General features: G+C 33.2%; 5 protein-coding genes across 6 annotated transcripts; 1 reads left to right on the top strand and 4 right to left on the bottom strand.

Annotated features, from left to right (window-relative positions):
• The first annotated feature begins 5,354 nt into the window (after window positions 1-5,354).
• Window positions 5,355-7,685, top strand: LOC106429713 (putative receptor-like protein kinase At1g80870). Its single transcript, XM_013870464.3, has one exon. The coding sequence runs from the start codon at window positions 5,459-5,461 to the stop codon at window positions 7,481-7,483; it is 2,025 nt and encodes a 674-aa protein (XP_013725918.3). The 5' UTR covers window positions 5,355-5,458; the 3' UTR covers window positions 7,484-7,685.
• Window positions 7,686-7,867: 182 nt separating this feature from the next.
• On the bottom strand, window positions 7,868-10,395 carry LOC125586022 (pentatricopeptide repeat-containing protein At1g80880, mitochondrial-like). Its single transcript, XM_048755795.1, has 3 exons — window positions 9,631-10,395; window positions 8,305-9,479; window positions 7,868-8,231 (listed from the first exon to the last, which is right to left on the bottom strand). Exons 1-2 carry the CDS (start codon window positions 10,212-10,214, stop codon window positions 8,429-8,431), a joined length of 1,635 nt encoding a protein of 544 aa, XP_048611752.1. The 5' UTR covers window positions 10,215-10,395; the 3' UTR covers window positions 7,868-8,231; window positions 8,305-8,428.
• A 2,806-nt stretch (window positions 10,396-13,201) lies between these two features.
• On the bottom strand, window positions 13,202-15,432 carry LOC106429719 (magnesium transporter MRS2-10). 2 transcript variants are annotated; one of them, XM_013870471.3, is made up of 5 exons: window positions 15,177-15,432; window positions 14,924-14,982; window positions 13,773-14,848; window positions 13,638-13,685; window positions 13,202-13,568 (listed from the first exon to the last, which is right to left on the bottom strand). In XM_013870471.3, the coding sequence occupies exons 3-5, from the start codon at window positions 14,823-14,825 to the stop codon at window positions 13,338-13,340; spliced, it is 1,332 nt and encodes a 443-aa protein (XP_013725925.1). In that variant the 5' UTR covers window positions 14,826-14,848; window positions 14,924-14,982; window positions 15,177-15,432; the 3' UTR covers window positions 13,202-13,337. The 2 variants fall into 2 exon arrangements, with proteins under 2 accessions (XP_013725925.1, XP_022559196.1); XM_022703475.2 differs by having other exon boundaries at window positions 15,204-15,387.
• A 4,779-nt stretch (window positions 15,433-20,211) lies between these two features.
• On the bottom strand, window positions 20,212-21,155 carry LOC125586013 (chaperone protein dnaJ 8, chloroplastic-like). The gene is made up of 3 exons (XM_048755783.1): window positions 20,792-21,155; window positions 20,642-20,710; window positions 20,212-20,555 (listed from the first exon to the last, which is right to left on the bottom strand). The coding sequence occupies exons 1-3, from the start codon at window positions 20,996-20,998 to the stop codon at window positions 20,376-20,378; spliced, it is 456 nt and encodes a 151-aa protein (XP_048611740.1). The 5' UTR covers window positions 20,999-21,155; the 3' UTR covers window positions 20,212-20,375.
• Window positions 21,156-22,099: 944 nt separating this feature from the next.
• Window positions 22,100-25,796, bottom strand: LOC125586009 (pre-mRNA-splicing factor CWC22 homolog). Its single transcript, XM_048755778.1, has 7 exons — window positions 24,468-25,796; window positions 24,172-24,361; window positions 23,838-23,941; window positions 23,617-23,713; window positions 23,208-23,512; window positions 22,815-23,120; window positions 22,100-22,704 (listed from the first exon to the last, which is right to left on the bottom strand). Exons 1-7 carry the CDS (start codon window positions 25,614-25,616, stop codon window positions 22,354-22,356), a joined length of 2,502 nt encoding a protein of 833 aa, XP_048611735.1. The 5' UTR covers window positions 25,617-25,796; the 3' UTR covers window positions 22,100-22,353.
• Window positions 25,797-26,351: the final 555 nt, after the last annotated feature.

The following is a 26,351-nucleotide window of genomic DNA, read 5'->3' as shown; positions in this document are numbered from 1 at the left end:
ACCCGCACCCGCCCCGCTTAAAATAATCTTGATCCGCACCCGCACCCGCCATTGCAAATTTTCAAATTCTTCGACCCGCACCCGCCCCGCAGCGGGTCAAATGGGGCGGGGCCCGCGGGCATTAATTAAAATTCCCAGCTCTATTAACAAACTAACTAATCTCTCTTCTCTTAGTTATCCCAAAATTCAATTAAAATTCTCTTTTCAAACAAATCTATACTAATAAAAGAGACTTTTTGAGGCTCTATAGAGCGTCCACATCAGCAAAAAAAAACTAATTCCGAAAAATGACACGTGACATAAAATATAGTTTTACTAATTTTCAAAAATTATAAATAATATCTAAACATACAACATAAAAAATGGAAAAACTACATTAAACATATGTAAGATTACCATTTTTCACTTAAAAAAACGGCTTATCTCCATAATCTATACTAATAAAAGGGACATTTTGAAGCTCCATAGAGCGTCCACATCAGCAAAAAAAAAACTAATTCCGAAAAATGACACGTGGCATAAAATATAGTTTTACTAATTTTCAAAAATTATAAATAATATCTAAACATACAACATAAAAAATCTATACTAATAAAATGGACATTTTGAGGCTCCATAGAGCGTCCACATCAGCAAAAAAAAACTAATTCCGAAAAATGACACGTGGCATAAAATATAGTTTTACTAATTTTCAAAAATTATAAATAATATCTAAACATACAACATAAAAAATGGAAAAACTACATTAAACATATGTAAGATTACCATTTTTCACTTAAAAAAAACGGCTTATCTCCATAATGTAACATTACCGTTTTATAAAAAAACAAAAAACATTATATATAATTTCGAAAATAATAAATATATGTAAACATACAACATAAAAAATAGAAATACTACATTAAACATATGTAAGGTTACCATTTTACATTTTTATTTTTAAAAATAATATGCAAACATACAACATAAAAAATGGAAAAACTACATTAACCATATGTAAGATTACAATTTTTCACTAAAGAAAAAACAGCTTATCTTCATAATGTAACATTACTATTTTGTAAAAAAACATTATATATAATTTTGAAAATGATAAATAATATGTAAACATACAACATAAAAAATGGAAATACTACACTAAACATATGTAAGATTACCATTTTACATTTAAAAATAACAATAATATGTAAACATACAACATAAAAAATGGAAATCTACATTAAACATATGTAAGATTACTATTTTTCACTAAAAAAAAACGGTTTATCTCCATAATGTAACATTACCATTTTATAAAAAAAAAAACATAAATATAACTATTTGACTATTTGTCCAAATTCTTCTATTAAACATTGTCGTTGTACATTAAAAATTGAAAAATACATTAAAACTTAAACATCTATCTTAAAATATAAAATATAGATATTAACTAAATATAAAGTATAAGAAAGAGAAATACTCAATATATAGAAAAATAAATAATAAGTATATATTATAAATATATAAATATACGAATTATATATACAATAATAAGTAAATGCACAATTTTAAAAAAATGGAAAGAATACATTAAATATTAACACTTATCTCTATACTAATAAAAGAGACCTTTTGAGGCTCCATAGAGCGTCCACATCAGCAAAAAAAAACTACTTCCGAAAAATGACACGTAGCATAAAATATAGTTTTACTAATTTTCAAAAATTATAAATAATATCTAAACATACAACATAAAAAATGGAAAAACTACATTAAACATATGTAAGATTACCATTTTTCACTTAAAAAAAACGGCTTATCTCCATAATGTAACATTACCGTTTTATAAAAAAACAAAAAACATTATATATAATTTCGAAAATAATAAATATATGTAAACATACAACATAAAAAATAGAAATACTACATTAAACATATGTAAGATTACCATTTTACATTTTTATTTTTAAAAATAATATGCAAACATACAACATAAAAAATGGAAAAACTACATTAACCATATGTAAGATTACAATTTTTCACTAAAAAAAGACGGCTTATCTCCATAATGTAACATTACTATTTTGTAAAAAAATATTATATATAATTTTGAAAATGATAAATAATATGTAAACATACAACATAAAAAATGGAAATACTACACTAAACATATGTAAGATTACCATTTTACATTTAAAAATAACAATAATATGTAAACATACAACATAAAAAAATGGAAATCTACATTAAACATATGTAAGATTACTATTTTTCACTAAAAAAAACGGTTTATCTCCATAATGTAACATTACCACTTTATAAAAAAAAGAAAAAAATAACATAAATATAACTATTTGACTATTTGTCCAAATTCTTCTATTAAACATTGTCGTTGTACATTAAAAATGGAAAAATACATTAAAACTTAAACATCTATCTTAAAATATAAAATATAGATATTAACTAAATATAAAGTATAAGAAAGAGAAATACTCAATATATAGAAAAATAAATAATAAGTATATATTATAAATATATAAATATACGAATTATATATACAATAATAAGTAAATGCACAATTTTAAAAAAATGGAAAGAATACATTAAATATTAAACACCTATCTTAAAAATGTAAAATATAGATATTAAGTAAATAGAAAGTATAAGAAAAAGAAATACACAACTTAAAAACAATGGAAAAAATATATTAAGATTTAAACATCTATCTTAAAATGTAAAATATGGATATTACGCAAATAGAAAGTATCATAAAAGGAAATACACAATTTAAAAAAATGGAAAAAGTACATTAGTATTTAAACATCTATCTTAAAATGTAAATCTATCTTAAAATATAAAATTATTAGTAAATAGAAAGTGGAAGAAATAGAAATACACAATATAAATAAAAATAATTAATAAGTAAATATATAATATAGGTAAATACCCAATTTAAAAAATGGAAAATTACATTAAGATTTAAAAGTATATCTTAAAATTTAAAATAAAGATATTACGTAAATAGAAAGTATAACAAATAGAAATATAAAATTTAAAAAAAAAATGGAAAACGTAAATTAACATTTAAACATCTATCTTAAAATGTAAAATAGAGATATTAAGTAAATAAAAGTACAGGAAATAGAAATACATATACAGGAAAATAAATAATAAGTAAATAATGTAAATATATAATATATGAATTATATATATAATAATAAGTAAATACACAATTTTTTAAGAAAATGGATAAAGTTCATGAAACATTAAACATCTATCTTAAAATGTAAAATATATAATATAAGTAAATACACAATTAAAAAAAAATGGAAAAAGTACATTAAGATTTAAATATCTATTTTAAAATATAAAATATAGATATTACGTAAGTAAAAATATAAGAAATGGAAATAAACATTTTAAAAAATGAAAAAAATACATTAAGATTTAAACATCTATCTTAAAATGTACATCTATCTTAAAATGGTAGTAAATTATATAAAAATAGAAATACTACATTAAACAAAAAAAAATGTATAGTTTTACATCAAGAAAGTTCCTATAAAACTGATTATCCCATCAACATCAACCTCACATAATCAAGGAAAACTTCAAAGCACTCGAGCAAAAAAATGGTTCCACCATCAATTCTTGCCGTCCCAAAAACCTTTAATGACCTTGAAGGAGATTTTTTATAACAACGAACTTTTTGTTAGGTGGATTCATTGTTGGAAAACCCGCAACTTCCAAAAGCCAAACTTATTAATGGGAATTGAATTGTTTTTCATAGACACAAAAGTATTCTTACAAATTTAAATTAATCTAATCCATAATTTTATTGTTAATATTCATACTAACTCTTTCATGATCAAACCATTACAGTTAATAACCATTCAAGCGTTTATCCCGAAACACTTTCTTCCTCGCCGAGTCAAGTATTGGTTCATGTTGGTTTAGTATTATTTTTGGTTTATTAACCGGTTTAGGATGATCCTATTGTAAATATAATTTAAGTTGGTTTAACATATATTATGCTTAAAATAACTTAAATTAAATAATAGTAATATTATGCTTAAAATATAATTTTAGAGAGTTTTCAAATATAGTTTACAGAACATTATAGGTGATGAATTTAATTTATTAAATTCGTTCATTACTTAAAACTAAGTTTTTTTTAAACATACTGAGTTATAAATATCAATGATGGATTGGTAAGTATAACACGAAGACAAAAATATAAATATTTGATTTTCAAGATAAGAAATTCAGCTTTTATCCAGTTACTCTATATATAATATCTTAATTTTTTTAAAAAAATATACATAATTTATATATATAGATTAATCTTCCAAACTTAAACTATTATATTATATATGAATAATGTTTTTAAATAAAAATAATTTCTGATTAAAATAAATAAATAAAAACAACAAATGGTTATTTTCAAATAATGGATGTAATTTACATTATACTATCATTTAACAAGTATTAGATACGTTTTGATATATCATTATTTTCTATTTCCAGAAAACAATAATGTTAAACATCAATATCATCTAGGTTAAGTATACGAACATCACAATTCAAACATCACATTTTTACATAAACATTATAATACAATATTTTAATCAAAAAATACAATTCAAAAAAAAAAATATTCAAAGAATAGTTATATACTTAATATTTGAAAATCAAAGATATTTTTGCTAAAATTATACTTACCTGGCCAAGGAAATCAAACATCTTTTTACGGATCGATCGATTGTTGAGCATGTGGTCGATCCGAAAATACTCTGGAGTTTAATTAAATATCTAAAACATTTATTTCAACACTCAACAGATAGTTTTGCTAAATATGATAACTAGATAGCCAACAAATTTACAAAAAATTATTTAAATAGTAAAAAATATGTTAATTTAACGTGTTAAAATTTAAAAATAAATTTAAAGTATGGCATGCATTCTTAACATTTATATAAATATATTTCATAGCCTAAATATAAATAATTTAACAACTTAAATTAAAAAAAAAAAGTAAAAATCCCCCGGGTTAATCCCTAGTATAATCTAACAAAGTAAATGACTAGGACAAAAGAATACAAAATTAACAAATTAAAGTCCAATCTTAAACATCACTATATGATCCACTACCCCAAAAGCAAGTAACATCATCATTTAAAAACAACATTATCATTTCCTAACTTTTTTTTTTTAAATTACAACTTTTTCTGTCTTCTTATATTTTTTGTCAAATCCTTCCACTATTGTTTAACCCTTTTTTTTCCTAAAAGTAATTATTACGCAGTTTGAACATCGATTCTCTCATTTATACGATTTTATTTTAAAAAAGTAAACTATATAAAAAAGAAAGTAATAAAACAATCAGTAGACATGTTCAACGACTAGATTCAGAGATATACCGAATGTTCAGAAACGATTCCATCTTTCAATTGCAAGAAACAGAGAGAGAGAGAGAGAGATGCCTTCAAGACAAAACCCAATCCAACCAAAGCCATTCAACAACAACAGAACAGGAGCTCTCTTCTTAATCCTCACAGTCTCATCATCTCTCCTCATCTTCCTCGCAATCATCTACTTCATCTACCACCTCTGGACATCCCTCCTCAACCGCTCAAGAACCATCCCTTTCTTCGACGTCGCCTCCTCTCCTCCATCAAAGCTCCAGCTTTTCTCCTACAAAGAGCTCAAGCTCGCGACCAACGACTTCGACGAGTCCAACGTGATCGGCAAAGGCGGCTCGGGGACCGTCTTCAGAGGCATTACGAGAGACGGGAAGCTCTTCGCGGTCAAGAGACTCGACAGCCTCTCTCTCCAGTCCGAGACCGAGTTCCAGAACGAGCTGCAGATCCTCGGGGGGCTAAAATCGTCTTTTCTCGTGACGCTTTTGGGGTACTGCGTTGAGAAGGATCACCACAGGTTCTTGGTCTACGAGTATATGCCCAACAAGAGTCTCCAAGAGCTTCTTTTCAACGAAGAAGGCTCGTGCTTGAGCTGGGAGAGGAGGTTTGGTATCATTCTTGATGTAGCCAAAGCTCTCGACTTTATGCATTTTGGGTGTGACCCGCCGGTGATTCACGGAGATATCAAGCCGAGTAATGTTCTTCTTGATTCTGAGTTTAGGGCGAAGATCTCTGACTTTGGTTTGTCTAGAGTGAAAGTGGAGGAGGGAGGAGGTTATGGTGGGGTTGATCTGTTCAGTCAAGAGCTTTCTGAGAGCACTCCTCAGACGGGCGTTGGCACTCCAACGCATCATCATGAGGTTGATTTCTCTCTTGCGTTACAAGCTTCTTCGTCTTCTAAGAATAGTAGGACGAGCCGTAACATCAAGGGAATGCATTTGAACTCGATGAGTTTGGCTATGGAAGAAGGTGAGGGGAAAGGGAAAGAGGTTGAGGAGGAGAATGAGTTTGAGCAGAGTAAGGAGATGAGTGTGAGTCCTAACTCGGTTCTTGATTTGGGGAAACAGTGGGGGAGAAATTGGTGGTGGAAGCAAGAAGGGAGTGGGGAGTTGTGTAGTAAAGATTACGTTAGGGAGTGGATAGGGAGTCAGATTCACACTGAGAATCCGGATTGGGATGATGATGGGAAGAAGATCACCGTTAGCAGTAGCACTCCTGAGCTGGGAGTTTCAACTAGGACAGTAGATAAAGTAGAGTCTGGTTTGAATGAAGCTAGGTTTGACACTCTAGAAGAGAAGTTTGCAAAGGAAGAGACCAGCGAGAAGAAGAAATCTAGAAAGAAGAAGAAGAAGAAGCATAGGAACATGGAGGAATGGTGGAAAGAGGAAGAACATCAAGACAAAAAGAAGATTAGAGTATTGAGAATCAAGTTCAAGAACCGTTTAAAAGTCCCACATTTTCGTTACTGTTTCCATGGTAAAGGCGAAAACTGCGTTGAAGACAGAGAAGGAGAAGCAGCAGGAGAGTTCAGCTTCAGAAGAGGATGGAGAAGGAAAAGCAGCAGCAGCAGCAAGAAGAAGAACAAATCAATAGGGAGTGAGATGTGGAGTGGGGACTTGTTCAGCCGCGAGTTAAGCAGCACTACTAGCATGAGAGGGACACTGTGCTACATAGCACCAGAGTACGGAGGAGGCTGCTGTTACTTGATGGAGAAAGGCGATATCTACAGCTTTGGAGTACTGATCCTAGTGATCATCTCAGGTAGGAGGCCTTTGCACGTCCTTGCGTCGCCGATGAAGCTTGAGAAAGCCAATTTGGTGAGCTGGTGTAGGCAGCTGGCTCAGTCAGGGAACGTTCTTGAGCTGGTGGACGAGAGGTTGAAGGATGTGTATAGCAAGGAAGAAGCGGGACTGTGCATTAACTTGGCTTTGGCTTGTCTACAGAAAGCGCCTGAGCTAAGGCCTGATATTAGTGAAGTTGTGAGGATACTGAGAGGTGAAATGGAGATTTCAGCGACTGCTTTTGAGTTTTCTCCATCGCCTCCTGCAAAAAATTATGGCAGTAGATCAAAGCGGAGAAGTTAGAAACTGAGCATTGCAGAGTAGTAGTTCGAAGTTTGGTCTGATTTTTTTGTTGGTGTTTTCTTTCTGAAATTGTTAAATTTAACTTTTGCAAATTATATTATGTTGTGATGTTTTGTAATCTATGACTGAGATGCCAACTCAATCAAAATGCAGAAGAATGTATATCAAATTATAGTTTAAGTGCAGTTTTGTTTTTGAGAGATTTCTCAATTGCAGTATTGAAATGCCTCAAAACCCAAAGTGCATGCTCTCAATGATAACCAAGTAAGGCAATTTAAAAAAGCAACTAAGCAATTAGATCTTTAGAAGCTTGCCAGCTGCAAAAGTAAACAAGTCATAAAGCAAGGGGCCCATAACTTTTTTTTTGATGGAGGAAAATGATGGTAGCTTGAAATGTGGCATGACAATTGCAACACTCAAAAAGAATCCAAGGCCATATCACAATCATCACGGTTCATGAGTAACTAAATGAGACAGATGAGTTATAAACAAAACTAAGGACAAAAGAACACAGAAAAAGACAAGCTGGACAAGGAGAGTCCTAAAAATCTTGCTTTTGAAACAAAGTGAGCTCAGCATCTGCCTGCTGAGTTGCTGGTTCATATCACAACACGTTGAACTTAAATTTACTCTACTTGAACTTGGAGGATGTGTGGACGTGTGTGCCAAGAACAGTCAAGAATAAGAATTGTTAATAACATCTTCATGTAATCCGGTTCTGAATTAGCATGGTTGCAAATGTTTAGCCCTGCAGTTTGATTGATATTATTAGGCTAAGCAAAGGTATGATCACCAATAAGGTAATTGGAAGAATAAATTACCTGGAAAACTGCATACAAACCAAATGGAACAGACGAGCTAGGAACACATTGCATGCATCACATTCTGCGGAGTTGAGACCACGAGGTCTGAGAATCAACTTTACTTGAGAGTGATCGTTTGATCTCAAGTCTTACCCCTATCAGATACATTTTTGTATACTGATCGTTGACCGCTATAGCCTCCTCGAGAACCAATTTTTTGAAGAATTTTCCTCTTGCTTTTTCTAACCCCCTTCACCTTCTGTTCCTTGAGAAGTTTCTGGAGCTTAGGACTACCAGGGAATCCTTTTGCTTCCATATCTAAATACATCTCTCTGGCCTTCTCGAGCCACCCACATGCCAAAAGCCCTTGTACTGTGGCCAAGTAAAGAGCACCATTAGCAGCTACCTCAAAACGACCCATCTCTGCCCAGATCTTCAAAGCATTCTCCGGTTGCTTCTTCTTAAACAATCTTCCAAGAATGAGGAGAAAGGTGTCTTCTTTAGGACCTAAACAAGAAACCTTCATTTGTTCTAAAACCTCTAAAGTTTGGTCCAAACTCACACCTTCAAGGAACGCATGAAACGTATCAACAGTTGGACATAGCTTCTCACTTATCATGGTCGCCAATACATCCCTCGCTTCTTCAACTTTCCCCTGCTCACAAAGAGGCCGAATCATCGCATTGTAAGTGACTGAATCTGGCTTTAAACCTTCCTCCTTCATCTTCTCCACAAGCTTCACAGCTTCACCAAAGCAATTCTCGCAAGTCAACACATAAACCAAAGAATTATAAACATCAACCCCGGGAGCAAACCCTCGTTTCCTCATCTCATCACAGAGCCTAAGAGAATCAAAAAGGTTGCCAGCTTTAGAAAAGCAAGAGATCATGTGACTGTAAGAGTCCTCGTTAGGCGTGATACAGTAATTCCCCATCTCTCGCCAAATCCTCTTGGCTTCAGTCACATCAGTCCAAACGTTACACCAACCATTAAGAATCACGTTGAATCCTTCAACGTCCAAAGGAAAGAGCTTTTTGCTTGCGAGCATGAATTCTTCAGCTTTTTCAATGTGCCCATGTCTACACAAGGCGTGTAACAATCCTTGAAATGCTTCATCATCAGGAACGTGCTTAAATTTATCCATGATATCGAATGTCCGAATAGCTTGGCTTGTATCATTAGCAGCAGCATACCTACATCAACACCAATTCAATATCACAACCAATGTTCTAAATATTGCTCGTCGAGACGAGCAAATCGGCAAAAAAAAAGAAGCTTTCACTACTGCTAACGATTTCTTGAACATCGATCTTTAAAAATTAAACAAAAGACAGAAACTCAAACCTGTCCATCATGAGAAACATGGCCTTTCTAGTATCCCTTGAGACATGAAACATGTCACGGATCAAACACCAAGCTATGTTGAACTTTTGATGATTACCCAACACCCATATCATCAAGTCACAAGCTTTCTGATCATCGCAGCCTCGTCTCTCTCCCCATTTAAACGCTAGAAAGGCAAGCCTCCATTCCTCTCTTAATCCCCAGATTAAAGAGTACAAAGAATCATTATTTAGATCAAAGGTTGACTCCTCAAGAGAAGCCATGGCATCCGCCTCCGACTCTAGCTCAGAGACCTGTCTGACTAAATCAATCAGACCCTTCTCCAAAGGAGCCACTTCTTTGTTGATATCAGATTCTTCGAAGATGGTTTTGGTGGAGAAGCCATTGGAATAGAAAAAATAAGGGACACGGCTTGAGATTTGAGAATGCACAAGACCTGTTCGATGAAATGCTGAGGAGAAGGAAACAATGTGGAACGATGAGCTGGCAAATGATCTCGACACTGCACGTGAAAGATACTGACGTTGAACAATCCACAGCTGTGTTGTACGCGTTAGTTTCCTAGCAATCGCAGCACAGCTCATCGGGGAGTGAAGGAGTGAGAGGAGAGGTTTCGGAATGGTTTTGACTGCGTCTTTTGTGAGACGAGGAGATGAAATTATGAAAACTGATGGGGTCTCGTATGTTAATGGGCTTAAGTAAATAAAAAGGTTTTGTTAATGGGCTTAAATAAATAAAAGCCCATTTAAGATGGTCCTGACTCCTGAAACGCCGACGTATGAAAACTGATGAGGTCACGTATGTTCCGGCATGATACAATACATCTTATATATTAAAAGAGAAGTCACAATCTTGATTCATGTGTGATTTTTTTTTAAAATGGACTTAATGGACCTATTCCTAGAAAGTAATGTTACATTTAATATCTAATTTTATCATTTAAATTTTGGGCATACAAGAAATTTTTATTGGGCTATCAATAATTAAATTTAAACAATAGATGATCCATTAGATTTATATATAGTATAAATAAAATAAATATCTTATATATTAAAAGAGAAGTCACAATCTTGATTCATGTGTGATTTTTTTTTTAAAATGGACTTAATGGACCTATTCCTAGAAAGTCATGTTACATTTAATATCTAATTTTATCATTTAAATTTTGGGCATACAAGAAATTTTTATTGGGCTATCAATAATTAAATTTAAACAATAGATGATCCATTAGATTTATATATAGTATAAATAAAATAAATATAAATATTATCAAAAATTGTATATAAATATTTTCTCTAATTTTGTAATTAGTAATAAAATTAATGTTATTATACATTAATATATATTTTTTATTATATATTAAATTTATTATACAAATAATCAGTTATCTTTTATAAAATGAAAAAACATTATATCAAATTTTACTATTTTATAGTTATATCTATCATTTTAAAATAAAAAAATTGTATTTAACTAAATATGATAAAATTATTTTAAATTGATAAATTAATATATTTTATTTTGACAAACATTAAAAATTTATGCTAGAAATATAATATGTTGGTAGAACGGGTTAACATTAGTAAATTAGATAATTCATGTATAAAATTAACTTATCTTAAACTTTTATATATATATAGTTATTATTTTAAATGAATAAACATAAAAAAATACTGATAAAGGAAATCTAGCGCTTTGAATTACGGATCAGGATCATAATAATTGAATAAAAAATAATTTTAAAATATATATAATAAAAAATACCAAATATATGTGATGATTTGAAATAATCAATTAACTTACAGCATGAAAACTATCAAATTGTTATATTTAAGATAGTTATATATAAACATTTAAATATATAAGTAACTTTAAAAATATATTCTAATTATGTAATATATATATATATATAAACATGAAAATTAATACCCGCACAGTTGTGCGGGTCCAAATCTAGTCTATCTTATTAAAACTCAAGTACAAAATTGGAGTGTTTGGAGACTTGAATAGGACTTTTAAAAATTTGGAGTGTTTGGAAACATGGATTGCAGTCTTTTAAAAAAAAATATTTTTGTTTGAAAACAAAGATAGTAGTATTAAGAAAAAAAGTAATGGGCTTATGTTTTTTTTTAAAATTGAAAGTTATCTAGGCCACTTTTAAAATATACCAAAATGGGTCAATCTAATTCCCTAAAATTTTTTTTCTAAACTAACCATAAAACAAAATTTAAACTTTATATACATATTTCAAATCAAAATAATAATTCAAATTTGATTTATATCAAAAATTGATTCAAAAATATACATATATTCAAAAATGAATTTTTACTAAACTATTTTTCAATAACCATTATAAAAAAATATTGTCAATATATATAAGAAAAATATAATACAAAGTCCAATTTGAAATACCAACTCAAATTATGGTTTTCATATTTCATATTAAGTTTTAAAAATATAATATATGTAATTATTTATATGATGGTATGTATAAAATACTATTAATTATATGATTACTTATATGATGGTACATATAAAATACGATTAATTATATGATGATAAAATACGATATATAATAAATACTAGGGATGGGCTTTTGGATACCCATACGGGTTTAGTTCTGATCGGTTTGTATTTTGGGTTTTCGGGGTAAAAGATTTCAGCCTTATTAGAATGTTTCTAAATTTTGGTTTGAGTTCGATTTGGATCTTTGCGGGTTTGGTTTGGGTTTGGATAACTAATTTAAATTATTTTTAAAGTCTTAAATCATTATATATTTTAAATTTCTCAAAATATATAAATAAAATAATATATTACGTATAAATTTGAATAACATATGTCATAATACTTAAGCTTAACATATCAATTGGCTTGATTTAAAATTTTAGATACGAAATCAATAATTATTTTAAGTATTTTTGGTGATTTGAGTATACTTTAACTATTTCAGATATTTACTTTTGACTATCTATATATATTTTCAAGTATTTAAACCAATTTAAAAGTATCATTTTTGATGTTTTATATACGTTAAATCTAAAAATAATTAATATATATAAGTATATAAATCTATTTTTAGATAAATTCGGATACCCAAATACTTCGGTTCGGATCAGATTCGGTTCTCTAAATAACAAAATTTTGAATAATTAGAATATTTAATCAATTTATGTTTGGGTTTGGTACTATATCTTTGGATCGGTATCGGTTATGTTCTTCGGATTCATTTTTCCAAATCATAATAATTACATGAAAAACAAATATCAACATATTTTTCAAAATATACACCCGCGCGCCTGCGCGGGTCAAAATCTAGTCGTTTCTTATGTATGGTATGGTTTGTTCCTTGATCTTAACTCTTTGTTAAATCCTGGTTTATTTTTAGGATCAAATCATCGGTCTCACCAAGATTACATGGAGAAGGCTGATAAAGCTCGTAAAGCACGTCTCTCTTCATCCTCTGACAAGTAGTCCATAGGAACTTAACTCCGTAATGTCTGAGCCAGTTTGGTTTTTGTTCAGATACGTACTCATAAGTTTCTGTATCAAAATAAATTGAAGATTTCTCATAGATAATGCCTCAAAGTTAAAGCTTCATTCTCATCTAGAACACTGTTTCCATCTTGTGAAGGTCACAGATGATGAATAAAAGCAACATTAAACGGTAAAATAGAAATCTCCTACTTGTCTAGGGCAGTTATATGTCCTCACAGAGGCATGAGCCTTCTACGTTTGTAGAACCACAGGAATGCCAAAAATACAAGAAGGCCACAGACTCCAGTAATGGTCAATACCCATTTGAAAGCACCAGGCTTCTCAAAGAAATCTATCTCAAAATTCATCCCAAAGATCCCTGCTACTACCCCAAAGATGGCCACCACAAACGTTGCAGTAGTTAGCAGCAGCTCAAACTGGATCAGCTGATTCCTCACGTTATCCTGCAAATACCATAGACTCTTAGGCAAAACAAAAGGTAAATATATGATCAAGATTTTTAAAGGGTATACCAATTGAATGTTGATGAAATCTTCAGTATCATCAATGTACTCCTTTAACTGAGTTGTAAAAGAGAAATGCAGAGGATTAAACCAGTTTTTTTTTTAACTGCTATTAAACACAAAGGAGTGGTGTTTTATGTTTACCGAGGTTAGCTTGTTGAGAGTGCTGTCAATGACAACAAAGTAAGCTTCCAGCAACATCTCCAGCTCTTCTATATTCTCTGTTGCGCTTTCTGAGCTTCTTGCACTGTCATGCCTGCTCCTCGCAATGCTCAAGCTTTTCTCAAGTCTCCTTGAAGAATCAGGAGGAGAAGAAACAGGAGAAACTGGCGCAGAGAGAGAGAGACCATCGTTTGATCTGTATCCAAGTAAAGAGTGGTGATCACCACCGTTCAAAGAGCCTTCCATTCTCTTCTTCTTCTCCGTTAAATACATCTCAGCCATATCCCCATCATCGTCCATCAACTGCTCAATCTCATCCCTCACCTTCTGAACTCTCCTCGTCAACGCAACAAGTCTGCTCTTCAGTCTACGCACACGCTCCAAGTTCAAAGTACTGATCTTTGAGGTAAGCTCATCTAATAACGGGTACGCCTCAATCTCCAACTCTGAAGCCTGAGCATCAAGGAAGGTACAAGCAGCTTCCAGAGCAATCTCAAGAGCCCTAAACTCAAAAGGCAAATAATCAGGAGACGAGTTTTGGAACACATTGTTCCTCCTCCTGATGAGTTCATTGCTGTCCTGATTCCAAACCTCACCAACAGCACTTGCCTTAAGCCTCTGCTGGAGCTCAACCACATACCGAAGCACATAGTTATCCAGAGAGTTCAACAACAAAACTTCATCCGCAGTGATAATACAACGGATCTGCTCCAAGTTAACAACAATAGCTCTCTCACGCCCCAGGATAGTAGAGGGATACACGAACAAAGGATCAAGCAGGCGCAAGTCACGTGCAGGCAAGTCGCATCTACGCATCATTGAGAACTTATCAACCTCAATGACCTGTGTGTTGGCGAAAGTATCAACACGGATCCAGGACTTGAGACCTTGTCCACGTTTCTTGAGACCTGAAACGTCAACCCCGAGGAGAGGCTGTCTCCCTGAGGCAGAAGGGCGAGACGCTGCTGCTTCTCCTCTGAGGTTTATAGCTGAAGCGGGTCTCGGAGGAAGCAAACGCTCCTTGAGATCAGACATTGTTTGCTAATAATCTCCAGATGCTACAAAAAAAAATGAACTTTTATTACAAGACTCTCTCTCAATATGATCAGTTGCAGAATCAAGAAGATTCAAACCTCCGTGTTGAAGGAATCAAGACCGATCTCGGTGTGTTCTTACTCTGTCCTAGCCACAGCTGTAATAAGAAAAAGAGGAAGCAGTATCAAAGATGGAAGCTTTCGATAGAAAACAAATCAAACACCAGAAGACAAGTAATCATAAAACAATATGGTGACTACAACGGTGAGAGATACGACCACATGTAACAGAATCAGATGGATCGTCTCAGAACCATAAAATGATCAGAAAGGTCTCAAATTGTACACTTACCGTATCAAAATCCTCGCGACGGGAAAACCCTTGAAGCTAGAATCGAGAATTGATTCCGAAGTGACTTTGTTGGATTGGATTCTTAAACAATCTGATTGAGTTAATGCGGAAGAAGCAAAAAGTAAGCACACCTTTTGCCCTTGTAGACGCAAATTACAATAAGAGAGAGCTTAATAACCGGAATGTAAACCGATTATTAACTAATTTATTTTGGTTTAGACTTAAAATGTACCGAACTCACATTAATACTTGCTATAACAATATTAACCACTAGAAAAGTTAGGTAGGTAACTAATGTTTTCCATTTAATTAAGCGTGACGACACAAAAGTAATTAATACAGAGTATTGAATGGTTTTAGATTGAGATGCCGACGTGCAATTTATTTCTTTAAAAAGAGTCGGTGGATGACGATGAGCCGTACGAAGCAAGAGAAAGACATTGAAACATACATCTGAGCAAGGAATAACGCGTGGGAAAGAGCCTTGCATGGCATTAGAGAAAGCAATTAAGGGCCCGTTTGTTCTTACCTGGATGAGTCATTTGGATGAAGATGAGAGTTTTGTTTGTTTAGGTACTAAAAGTGCAATTCATTCAGACGGATCATAGATGACTTTTGGAAATTTAGGTTTAATTCTAAAGTCCATTCAAATGATCTAGATTGGTTCAGCTGAATGGACTTTAGAATTAAACCTAAATTTCCAAAAGTCATCTATGATCCGTCTGAATGAATTGCACTTTTAGTACCTAAACAAACAAAACTCTCATCTTCATCCAAAATAGTATAATGTATATTATGCCCCTAATGTAATTCATTCAAAATAGTATAATGTCTATTATGCCCCTAATGTAATTCATTCAAAATAGATGGTTCATTCAAAATAGTATAAGGTCTATTATGCCCCTAATGTAATTCATAAATTACAAACCTAAAAATAATATCATTTTTGTTACATACGAAAACTAACAAAACTACAAAAAACACGTTTTCCCGCGAAAACCTAAAAACTATTTTTTCACGCCAAAACTCCAAAAATGAAATTTCTAGTCAAAATTGCAAAAACGTGTTTTTCCGCGAAAACCGAAAAATGTGTTTTCATGCCAAAATCACAAAAAAAACATGTTTTCACGCTAACACCACAAAACACATTTTTCCGCCAAAATACAAAACACATTTTCCCGCCAAAATTGCAAAAACGTATTTTTCCGCCAAAACAAAAAAACGTGTTTTCCCGCTAAAACCGAAAATCTCGTTTTCCCGCCAAAACCGAAAAATTTCGTTTTCCCGCCAAAACCAAAAAAATCTCGTTTTCTCGCCAAAACCAAAAAATCTCGTTTTCCCGTGAAAACCGCAAAAAACGCAAAAAAACGTGTTTTTCCGCGAAAAACGTGTTTTCCTGCCAAAACCGCAAAAAATGTGTTTTCCCGCTAAAACATGTTTTTCCGCCAAAACCGCAAAAACGCGTTCCCGTCAAAAACGTATTTTCTCGTCAAAACCGCAAAAACGTGTTTTCCTGCCAAAACGGCAAAAACGCGTTTTCTCGCCAAAACAGCAAAAACGCGTTTTCTCGCCAAAACAGCAAAAACGCGTTTTCTCGCCAAAACAGCAAAAACGTGTTTTCTCGCCAAAACAGCAAAAACACATTTTCCCGCCAAAAATGCGTTTTTCCGCCTAAACCGCAAAACGCGTTTTCCCGCCAATAACGAAAAATCTTGTTTTCTCGCTAAAACTGAAAAATTTAGTTTTCCCGCAAAAATCGCAAAAACGTGTTTCCCTCCAAAACCGCAAAAAAACACATTTTCCCGCCAAAAACGTCTTTTCCGCCAAAACTGCAAAAACATCTTTTCTCGCCAAAACCGAAAATTTGTATTTTCCCGCCAAAACTGAAAAATATCTTTTTTCCGGCAGATCCGAAAAATCTTGTTTTTCCGCCGAAACCGAAAAATGTGTTTTTTCGCTAAAACCAAAAAAAAAATTTCCCGTTCAAACCGCAAAAAAAAAATCGTTAATTTTGAAATAATTCTAATGTAAATATATTAAACTAAATAATTAAATGTAATATAGTTAAAGTTAATATCAAACATATGATTAAACCAACACAATGGTATTTTGGTAATTTGTTTACTAAACTCATTTGAATGAAAATGAAAATAAAGAAACAAACATAAGATCCATTTAGATGATTCATCTAGATGAGCCATGTTGATGTACAAACAAACAATCACAAAAATGTGTATGGATCATCTGAATAGATCATACAAATGAATCATTTGGATGGAGATGACAAATGGTGAAACGAACAGCCCGTAAATCACACTTCTTGATGCTACAGTACAGACTCTGGCAGCAGGTGGAACTTTCTTACTACTACTCAGTGCCCGTCCGGACCTATGTAGAGCCGAAAGCGGACAAGAAAATTATGCCCTTAGATATAAAAATAAATTTTTTTATTGCATGTTTAAGCATATATTCAAAATACTGCAATATACTATTAAATCCTAAATTGTTAACAAAAATAAAATAAAATACAAAGAGATAAAATCACATTATTCACGAAATATAAATTTTATTGATGAATTTTGAAATAACTACAATATTTAAGCCATACTGGTTCTACTAATATCATTGACAATCCATTTAGTTGGTTATCAATCTTATTTTTGTTACATTTTCTATTAAAACATTAATTGAATAATATGACAACATCTGATAAAAATTCATTAACATCAACATCATTTTTCCTTTGTGGATTGTCTCACGGATTAGAACCGAATTTATGATAATTTGTTTGTGTAGGTTTGATAAATTCCTAGAAAATTATAAAAACTTTTAAAAGAAAAGCAAATAAATAGAGCAAAAGAGTTACATGTGATATTAAGAATCACATTAGTTCAGGTGAAGACCGATTAAAAATACAAACTAAAATGTTGAAATTGAGCAACTGATAACTTAAATCCTTTTTATAATTATTATCTTGTTTACAAAGCTATTTTATTAAAAAAAATAGAATAAAAAACAAAAACCGCAAGAATAACATTTATAGTGAAGATATAACTAAAATTTGCCTAATTAAATGGTTTATTTAATAATATATTTGTGATATAATAGACAAATTTGTTAGAAAAGGTAAGTATTGAATGGGGCAATTTTAATTGTTATTTTCTCCAAAATTCTAAAGGAAAAGAAAAGGAATAAAAAAAAAGATGGTAAAAACGGAAGCTCACAACCTATAGACCACAATGAAAAGAACATAAACCACTAAGATATAGTGATCTTGCTACATAAGTTGCCGCCCCTTAGATATATACAAAAGTTGGTGTCTAAAGCCCTTACTTTATGAACTTTAGTCGAGGACCGGCCTTGCTACTACTAATCGACTAAAACAAATGAAATGATGTTTGATCTTTGAATGTCTTCAGGTACTGCAGCAGCAGAGCATTTTCGGGAAAATGGTTTATTCATGCCTGAACTAAGGGTCGCTGAAAAAAATACATACCTCAACTTTTACTGCATGCCAAAACATAACTTAACTAATAAAAAGATTTGAAATTCATGTTTGAACTAGGGGTTGATAAAAAAAATACATACCCCAACTCTTATTGCATGCCAAACCATACCTTAATTAATCGAAAATTTAAAATTTATACCAAGTCTTTAGAAGTCAACGCTAATCCTAATTTTGATTTAAATTCTGTTAATTAATTGTTAACGACGTTGACTATGATATATACTTAATTGGCTAATGAGTCAGATGAATAATAATTGGGCCTAATCGAAAATCAAATTTGAATAAGTCAAATCTGATAATAGTTGGGCCAAAACCTTAAAACAATGGGTTATTATCAATATGAATACGATGTCGTCTGTCTTGTGTTTTTATCTCCGTTTCTTTCTTTTTTCTTATGCGACAAAGTGAAGGATTCCGATAAAACAGAATGAAGAGACAAAATACAGAACAAACGACATCGTAGAGATAATGGTCCTAACTCATTAGCCAATTAAGTATCCTAGTCTATCTTATTAAAACTCAAGTACAAAATTGGAGTGTTTGGAGACTTGAATAGGACTTTTAAAAATTTGGAGTGTTTGGAAACATGGATTGCAGTATTTTAAAAAAAATATTTTTGTTTGAAAACAAGGGTAGTAGTATTAAGAAAAAAAGTAATGGGCTTATGTTTTTTTAAAAAATTGAAAGTTATCTAGGCCACTTTTAAAATATACCAAAATAGGTCAATCTAATTCCCTAAAATTTTTTTGATGTTTTATATATGTTAAATCTAAAAATAATTAATATATATAAGTATATAAATCTATTTTTAGATAAATTCGGATACCTAAATACTTCGGTTCGGATCAGATTCGGTTCTCTAAATAACAAAATTTTGAATAATTAGAATATTTAATCAATTTATGTTTGGGTTTGGTACTATATCTTTGGATCGGTATCGGTTATGTTCCTCGGATTCATTTTTCCAAATCCTAATAATTACATGAAAAACAAATATCAACATATTTTTCAAAATATACACCCGCGCGTCTGCGCGGATCAAAATCTAGTTAGTCATTAATAATTAATTAACAGAGTTTAAGTCAAAATTGCGATAATTGTCTTCTAAAGATTGAGTATAAATTTAAAATTTTTGATTAGTTAAGGCATGTTTTAGTATGCAATAAGAGTTGAGGTAAGTATTTTTCAACGATCCCTAGTTCAAACACGAATTTCAAATTTTTGATTAATCAATGTATGTTTTGGCATGTAGTAGAAGTTGAAGTATTTATTTTCTCAGTGACTCCTAATTCAGGCATAAATAAGCCGTTTTCCCGTGTATTCTCCATGGATTAAAAGTTCGAAGAAATTTGTAAAAGAAAAACCAAAACGACTTCTTAACAAGATTTTTGAGTTGTTCAGATTTTTTAATATTATAAAATAGTATAAAGAAGCAGTTGAAAAGAATTGATGATTTGGTCTAACATTTGATTTTACAGAAATAATAGAACTTCACCCTTGACGGTTTTTAAAGTCGAGACAGAAACATTAGAAGTCTAATGGTATTATTACTTGCAGATTCACGTTTGAGATTCACATGATTGGAGAAATTACTCGTTTATTCACATTTTTAAGTCCCATGGACAACACCTATATTTACATTGTTCCATTTCAGTCTCGGCTGTTATTTATGTGCAATTCGGATCATTACTTCAAGCGTAAGGATTGACGTGAGAAGAGTAGTCTCTGGTTCCTGCACCTTCCCATCCCATCCATTCCTCCCACGTGTCGCAATCTGGATCATTCATTCCGTTGAACCCCTCGTCATATACATCGAACGGCTGAAACTCCTCTGTTCCCTCCATCTGATTCTTTATTTGCTTCAACACAATCTTCAAAAATACATAAAAAAAAAAGAAGAAGATTAACGATCAAACAGTATGATTGTTAAGATGTTTTCATAAAGACACCCTCTTACATTGTAAGCTTCGTTGATTGTTTGAAACTGTACCCCACAGTTGTTTCCTCTACAAACATCAGGATGATACTGCAACATCACCGACAACAAGAAGATATCAACTTTGAGAAACCCAATTAACTAAATTTAGCATTAAAAAAATGGTCAAACCTTTTTGGCGAGTTGTCTGAAAGCTTGCTTGACCTCGTATTCGGATGAATCGGGTCGGATCTTAAGGGTCTTATAAGGATCCATTATAGAAGATGAAGAACAAACGACTCTTGTTCTGTTTAGCATCTTCGCGTTCTTTCTTATGCTGGACTTTGATCCGGATAGACCCGAGAACACGTTTCCTCCAATGGTTAAAGCAATAGTCATGTTTGAACAAGACAGAATCAAACTGAATGTAATGTGATTTACAGAAATAAAGAATTTTTTGAGATTTAAGAGTTAAATGGATTTGTGATATTTAAGTAAATGGATTGGATAGAGCGGGATTATATATACACAGACACGAAGAGGGAAACGGTGACTTGGTCTCTTTTGTCATCTCTACCTACGTGTCCTTATCCATTTCCAAAGGCTTTTTACTATTTTTATTATAATCTTATCTATTCCTACTTTTTGTTACTATTATATTTACAAGTTTTTTATTTTATTTTAAAAAGTTTGGTGTATTTAAGACGTAAGCAAGATCAATTTATTAGCTATTTCCTAATTATGTTTTAGATACTGTGGGTTGTAGACTACCAATCTGGTCTCTTTAGCTAATCTAAAAACCATGGTCACTACGCGATCCCTAAAGCTTCTCACAGCAGTATTAACTTTGAGATATAGGGGGTGATTGGTAGTTGCTGTAGGTGCTGTCCACAGCCCTATTTATTTCCACAGTACCAAATTCAGAGCAATCAAGCTTTAAATTTTTTTTTGAAACCACATCTCTTAAAATATCCTACAGCTGTACAAGTGCTCTGCAGAGCCAAATATCCAAAGCAATTTTTTAGTGCTTCAATAAAATTCTACAGCAATAAAATCTAAAGCCACAGCAAAAAGTCTACAGATTTTTTTCTACAGCAAAATATTTAAAGCTACAGCCATTACCAATCGGATCCATAAACCACATTTTCTTTTCTTTTTAAAGATGATGATATTGATATTTTGTAAGAAAAAAAAGACTGATATTTTTGCGTTCTTATCCAAAACAATTTGTTGAACAAAAATACAAGAATGATTCTTTCGCAATTTGATACTTTTCACTATTCAAAATATCTCATGATTCTCTTCAATACACTCAACACAAATTTTACATATTTTTGTGGATCACATATATTTTTTACGATTTAATTCAATAGATAGTACATTTTTTTCTAAAAAAAAGCTTAAAAGTACTACTCCCTCCATCTTGAAAAGATATATGTTTTAGAAAAGGAAATTGTTTCACAAATACATTTTTTTTACATTTCATATGTCGCAATCATCTTAGCTAAAAAAAAATAAAGATCAAATTTTATTGAAAAGAGATATTTTAAACTTGGAAGACAATCATAGTAACAAAGAAAACATTTCTGTTCACAATCTTGATCGTCTTAGCTTATAGTCTATAGTCTCTTTGTTCATCAGCTTCTGCAAAATAACAGAAGCTAAATGACTGCTCATGTAAATTCAAGATTCAATAACCAACACAAGAACTTGAAGATTTTTTCGTTGAAAATTGACAAAGAAAACAGACTCTCTCAAGATCTTCTTCTTCGCTTCCTCTTCTCTCTGTCGCTTTCATCCGAACTAGAAGAAGAAGAAGAAGAAGAAGTCGATGAATCTGACTCAGAACCAGAACTGTCGGATCCAGACGATGATGTTGATTCTGCAACTTGCTTCTGTTGTTGCATGATGAGCCGTGGCATGTTCTTCAGGTACTCTCTCAGATTCTCCGTGATGCCTCCAAGACCAATGGAGGTGAAGAAGTTGATTGCAAACCTCGTGTTCTTTGGATTATCTTTAGGAAAGATGGATTCAAGTGACTCCTGCATTGTTGGATCCTGAAGCCTCTCATTAAGCAGCCTAATCCCCAAGTGTTCTGACAATTCCTGCAATCAAATGCAAAGTAGTAACCAAATCAACACAACCAATGAGACAAAACAGCTCTAAAATGGTAAAATGAGTTCCATGGAATGTGTTGCTGATTGATTCAAGTTACCTGAAAAAGGATCTTAATGAAGATACGGGACGACGAAGTTGTGTCCTCCTCAGTTAAGCGAATGTAGGCAAGCACATGCCAGGGGAGTGCATCTGTGCCCAGTAAATGGGCGAAAAACTTAGCCACATTACGCAGCTTGTTCGTCTCAAGCCGGTGGATCATTGAGTACTGCTGAACAAAACATTTCTCAAAATTCTCTTGATGAATCTTGTTGATCATACAGAAACGCTGACCCAACAAACCGTAGTAACGCAGGTACGTTCTCTCCTGAGAGCAACATTCCAGGAGCATTATGCATAGCTCCATCTGCAACATTGAATTGGATAAAGAATGTTACAAGCCTTGACTACTACCAGTAAATTACAAACTTTAAGATTTGGAAGGGGTGCTTACCTCTTGGCCTGGCTCAAGTTTAATTTTAAGTAACTTGTGACCTGCTTCCTCAAAATCAACGCTAGACATAATGGTCAGGTATATTGTCCTCCTAAGATTAACAAGATTGGTCTCTGTCTCGTCTCTTATTCTCATTTGTTCTTCATCTTCTTCTTCATCAGAATCATCTTCCTCATCATCGTTATCCTCAGAACTAGCATCAGAGCCATCTTCATCGTCAGACTCATCCTCACCGAGTAATTCCTTCTTCAGGACCTCGTACTTCTTTTCGTTCTCAAGGAAGTCAGGATCAGGTTTGAAAACATCTGCAAACAGAAGAAAAATCAGAGAGAGTTTTTAAAGTTAAGAAGAGTTTTACTAACACTAAAAAGTAATCTATCTCTACAGAACCATGAGTTACCAAGCTTACCAAGAGAGGTTTCAGGATTTATTTCGTCATCAATAGATATATCATGCGAATATTTTTCTTCCACAAGATCCAACTCAGGACGAACAGCAGGATGTCCCTGAAAGTAAATCATTCACACAATTTTATGAGCAATATGCTATCAGTGAAACAAAGCATGGTTCCATCTCTACAACAACCTGATAATCTAAGAATAAAATTCAAGCAAGCTCTATAATCTTTACCTGAAACTTCGCTTTCCTAATAGCAAAGAGCCCTTCAATCAAATACTGAACTCTCTTATCAATCTCTCCCTCGTGCAGTATACCACGAAACCGCTCAAAAATCCCTGTGTTAGCAATTGGAAGAGCTTAGAAAAACTAATAAAATGAAAACCTGAGGCAAAAAAGAACATGCGTGCCATGTTAACACGGCTTAATGCGTGAAGTGAATCGTTTACATACACAACCAACGTTATCTTTCAACAAGAGATGAACTAGATTATCATAGCAGCATATGCCAAACAAGTAGTCTAATTTTCTCAATATAACAGAAGGAGAGGTTGAAAAGAATTATTACCATGCAATCCTTTTGGTGTAACGTCCTGAAGCATCGCACCACACTCTGTAACGAAACCAACAGCCACCTCCACACTGTCATCAGTCGGGTTTTCCAGAAGTACAGTGACTAATTCAAGTGCAATGATTTCCTCAGCCACTTGCTGGTTCACTAGATGTGCTATAAACTTAACAGCAGCTAGCAATTGAGGCTGGTGAAACGAAAACGGAACACACAAATGCATAAATAAGACATATATAAATGAAAATGCATTAATAAGACATAGAATCAAAATTCATTACAAGAAAAAGACAAACCTTGTCATTACGCTTATAAGCTCTCTTTAGCTGCAAAACGACCCTTTTCAATAGAAGTTCAGCAACTTCAGGGAACTTGGCGTTGATAACAGCGACTAGAGCTGCAAAGACGTCAGTGAATCCAGGAGACGCCATTTGAGACTTCATACATGAACGGCAGAAAAGTCCCCTTCCTCTGATGAGGTTCTCAGCAAACAGTTCAGGGATTATGTTCTTGATGTTACTTGCATTGACTTTATTGACCAGCCCGTTAATACTTTTACGGAGAGCGTCCCATGTTAGACGCTGATACTCTACACTGCTCTTATCTTCCACCTCCTTCATCATGCGTGCTAGCTTGAACGGAGGGATATAAACTCCGCCAGATTTTCCCAAAGCAATAGCATTGCTATCAGATGGGTTGAGCTCTGGCAGCTTGGGCTTTGCAGCTTCACTCTTCTCTTCCTTTCTCAACTTGTCTGTTTGGCTATCGCTATATCTGTCACTGTGTCGCCTCTCCTTTTCATCTCTACCTCCATCGTCCCTCCGATGCCTATCAGACCAGTCTCTCTCCCTCCGATCTCTCTTTAAGAGACCTTCGTTACCTCTATCAGTCCTCTCTCTCCCTCTTCTCCTGTTCCTAATCTCACCTTCCTCATCGTCGTCAGATGCTTGATGATCTCTACGTTTCCTCTCGCTTTCTCTCCCACCTCTCCTGCTCTTTTGTCTGTCATCTTCTTTACCAGAAGGCTTATCAGCTAAGACTCTACTACCCCTATGAGTCCTCTCTCTATCATGCCTCTCCCTGCCTTTGGGACTTCTCTTCCTTTCATAATCATCATCAACATCTCCAGTAACCTTTGAAAGATGGTTCTCATCTTCTTCATCAGAAGAAGTCCTCTCTTTACTTGCCCTCTTCTCACGAACAGTAGCATCATCTACTTCCACTCTTTTCCCTCTATCTCTCTCTTTATCATCGTCGTCAGAACCAGAGTCTACTTCTCTTCGATTCTTCCTAGACCGCCTACCTGATTCCTCATCTGAGGAGCTATCTGCTCTCATCTTATGTGCAACACCACCAATCTCTAGATCTCTTCGCGAGCTCTCATCTGGGCTTCTATCTCTTCTCACTCTCTCCTCTTCCTCGGAGGAACTATCGTGCCTACCCATAGATTGAAATTCTAAGCTGCAGAAACACCCAAACCCAACACCGAGTTACACAGATAAAGTACGAACCTTTCCAGATTATAACAGAAGCTGTAATAAGAACCCTAATGAGGTTGTCGCCAAGATCTGAATCGCCTGAGCAAAAGTGAGAGAGTCTGGGAAATAAATCTTTTCGATTTTGGTCGGGTAAGACTAATTGGGCCAAGGCCCAACTAATATAAGTGAGCCCATGAGTACATTTTTCCTGTCTCTACCACGAGATCGCTTGCAAGTCAAGAAAAAGACCAGGTTCTCTCTCCCTCTTTTTTTTTTATGATCAACTCTCTCCCTCTTTATGTTTCTGGTTTGAAACTTGTCAATTGTTAATATTAATGTATAGGAGTAAACCGGTTAAGTAGATTAGCTGGTATAATTGATTTCAGTTGGTTAAGTAATTGTATATATATCTTGTACCAACATTCATTCCCTTTTCGTGGAAAATAAGAGATCATTATACCAAATCACTCTCTTTGCTCTCGATCTCTATTATGGTATCAGAGCCAGGTTAATGGTTTAAAGCAGGCATCTCGTCAGTGGCTTAAAGCAGGCATCTCGTCAGTGGTTTCTTAAGTTCTCTACAACTTTGATGGATCTTGGATTTGATCAATGCCCTGGTGAACACACTTTGTTTCTTCAAGAGCGTGAAGGTATGTTTGTGGTGGTGAGTGTATACGTTGACGATATTATTATCGCTAGTAC

Source organism: Brassica napus, chromosome A2 (genome assembly GCF_020379485.1).
Source record: "Brassica napus cultivar Da-Ae chromosome A2, Da-Ae, whole genome shotgun sequence".
NCBI classification, from domain to species: domain Eukaryota; kingdom Viridiplantae; phylum Streptophyta; class Magnoliopsida; order Brassicales; family Brassicaceae; genus Brassica; species Brassica napus.
This window is presented reverse-complemented; position numbering and strand designations above follow the sequence as displayed.

Coding starts and splice junctions, on each gene's coding strand:
- LOC106429713 (XM_013870464.3), top strand. CDS start 5,459: ATGCCTTCAAGACAAAACCCAATCCAACCAAAGCCATTCAACAACAAC.
- LOC125586022 (XM_048755795.1), bottom strand. CDS start 10,214: ATGAGCTGTGCTGCGATTGCTAGGAAACTAACGCGTACAACACAGCTG. Junction 9,480..9,630: donor ATGTTTCTCATGATGGACAG/GTTTGAGTTTCT, acceptor GTGTTGATGTAG/GTATGCTGCTGCTAATGATA.
- LOC106429719 (XM_013870471.3), bottom strand. CDS start 14,825: ATGTCTGATCTCAAGGAGCGTTTGCTTCCTCCGAGACCCGCTTCAGCT. Junction 13,686..13,772: donor CTCTCAACAAGCTAACCTCG/GTAAACATAAAA, acceptor TTTACAACTCAG/TTAAAGGAGTACATTGATGA. Junction 13,569..13,637: donor ATTTCATCAACATTCAATTG/GTATACCCTTTA, acceptor TGGTATTTGCAG/GATAACGTGAGGAATCAGCT.
- LOC125586013 (XM_048755783.1), bottom strand. CDS start 20,998: ATGACTATTGCTTTAACCATTGGAGGAAACGTGTTCTCGGGTCTATCC. Junction 20,711..20,791: donor TCAGACAACTCGCCAAAAAG/GTTTGACCATTT, acceptor GTGATGTTGCAG/TATCATCCTGATGTTTGTAG. Junction 20,556..20,641: donor CAATCAACGAAGCTTACAAT/GTAAGAGGGTGT, acceptor GTATTTTTGAAG/ATTGTGTTGAAGCAAATAAA.
- LOC125586009 (XM_048755778.1), bottom strand. CDS start 25,616: ATGGGTAGGCACGATAGTTCCTCCGAGGAAGAGGAGAGAGTGAGAAGA. Junction 24,362..24,467: donor CTTATAAGCGTAATGACAAG/GTTTGTCTTTTT, acceptor TCGTTTCACCAG/CCTCAATTGCTAGCTGCTGT. Junction 23,714..23,837: donor TTAGGAAAGCGAAGTTTCAG/GTAAAGATTATA, acceptor ATTTACTTTCAG/GGACATCCTGCTGTTCGTCC.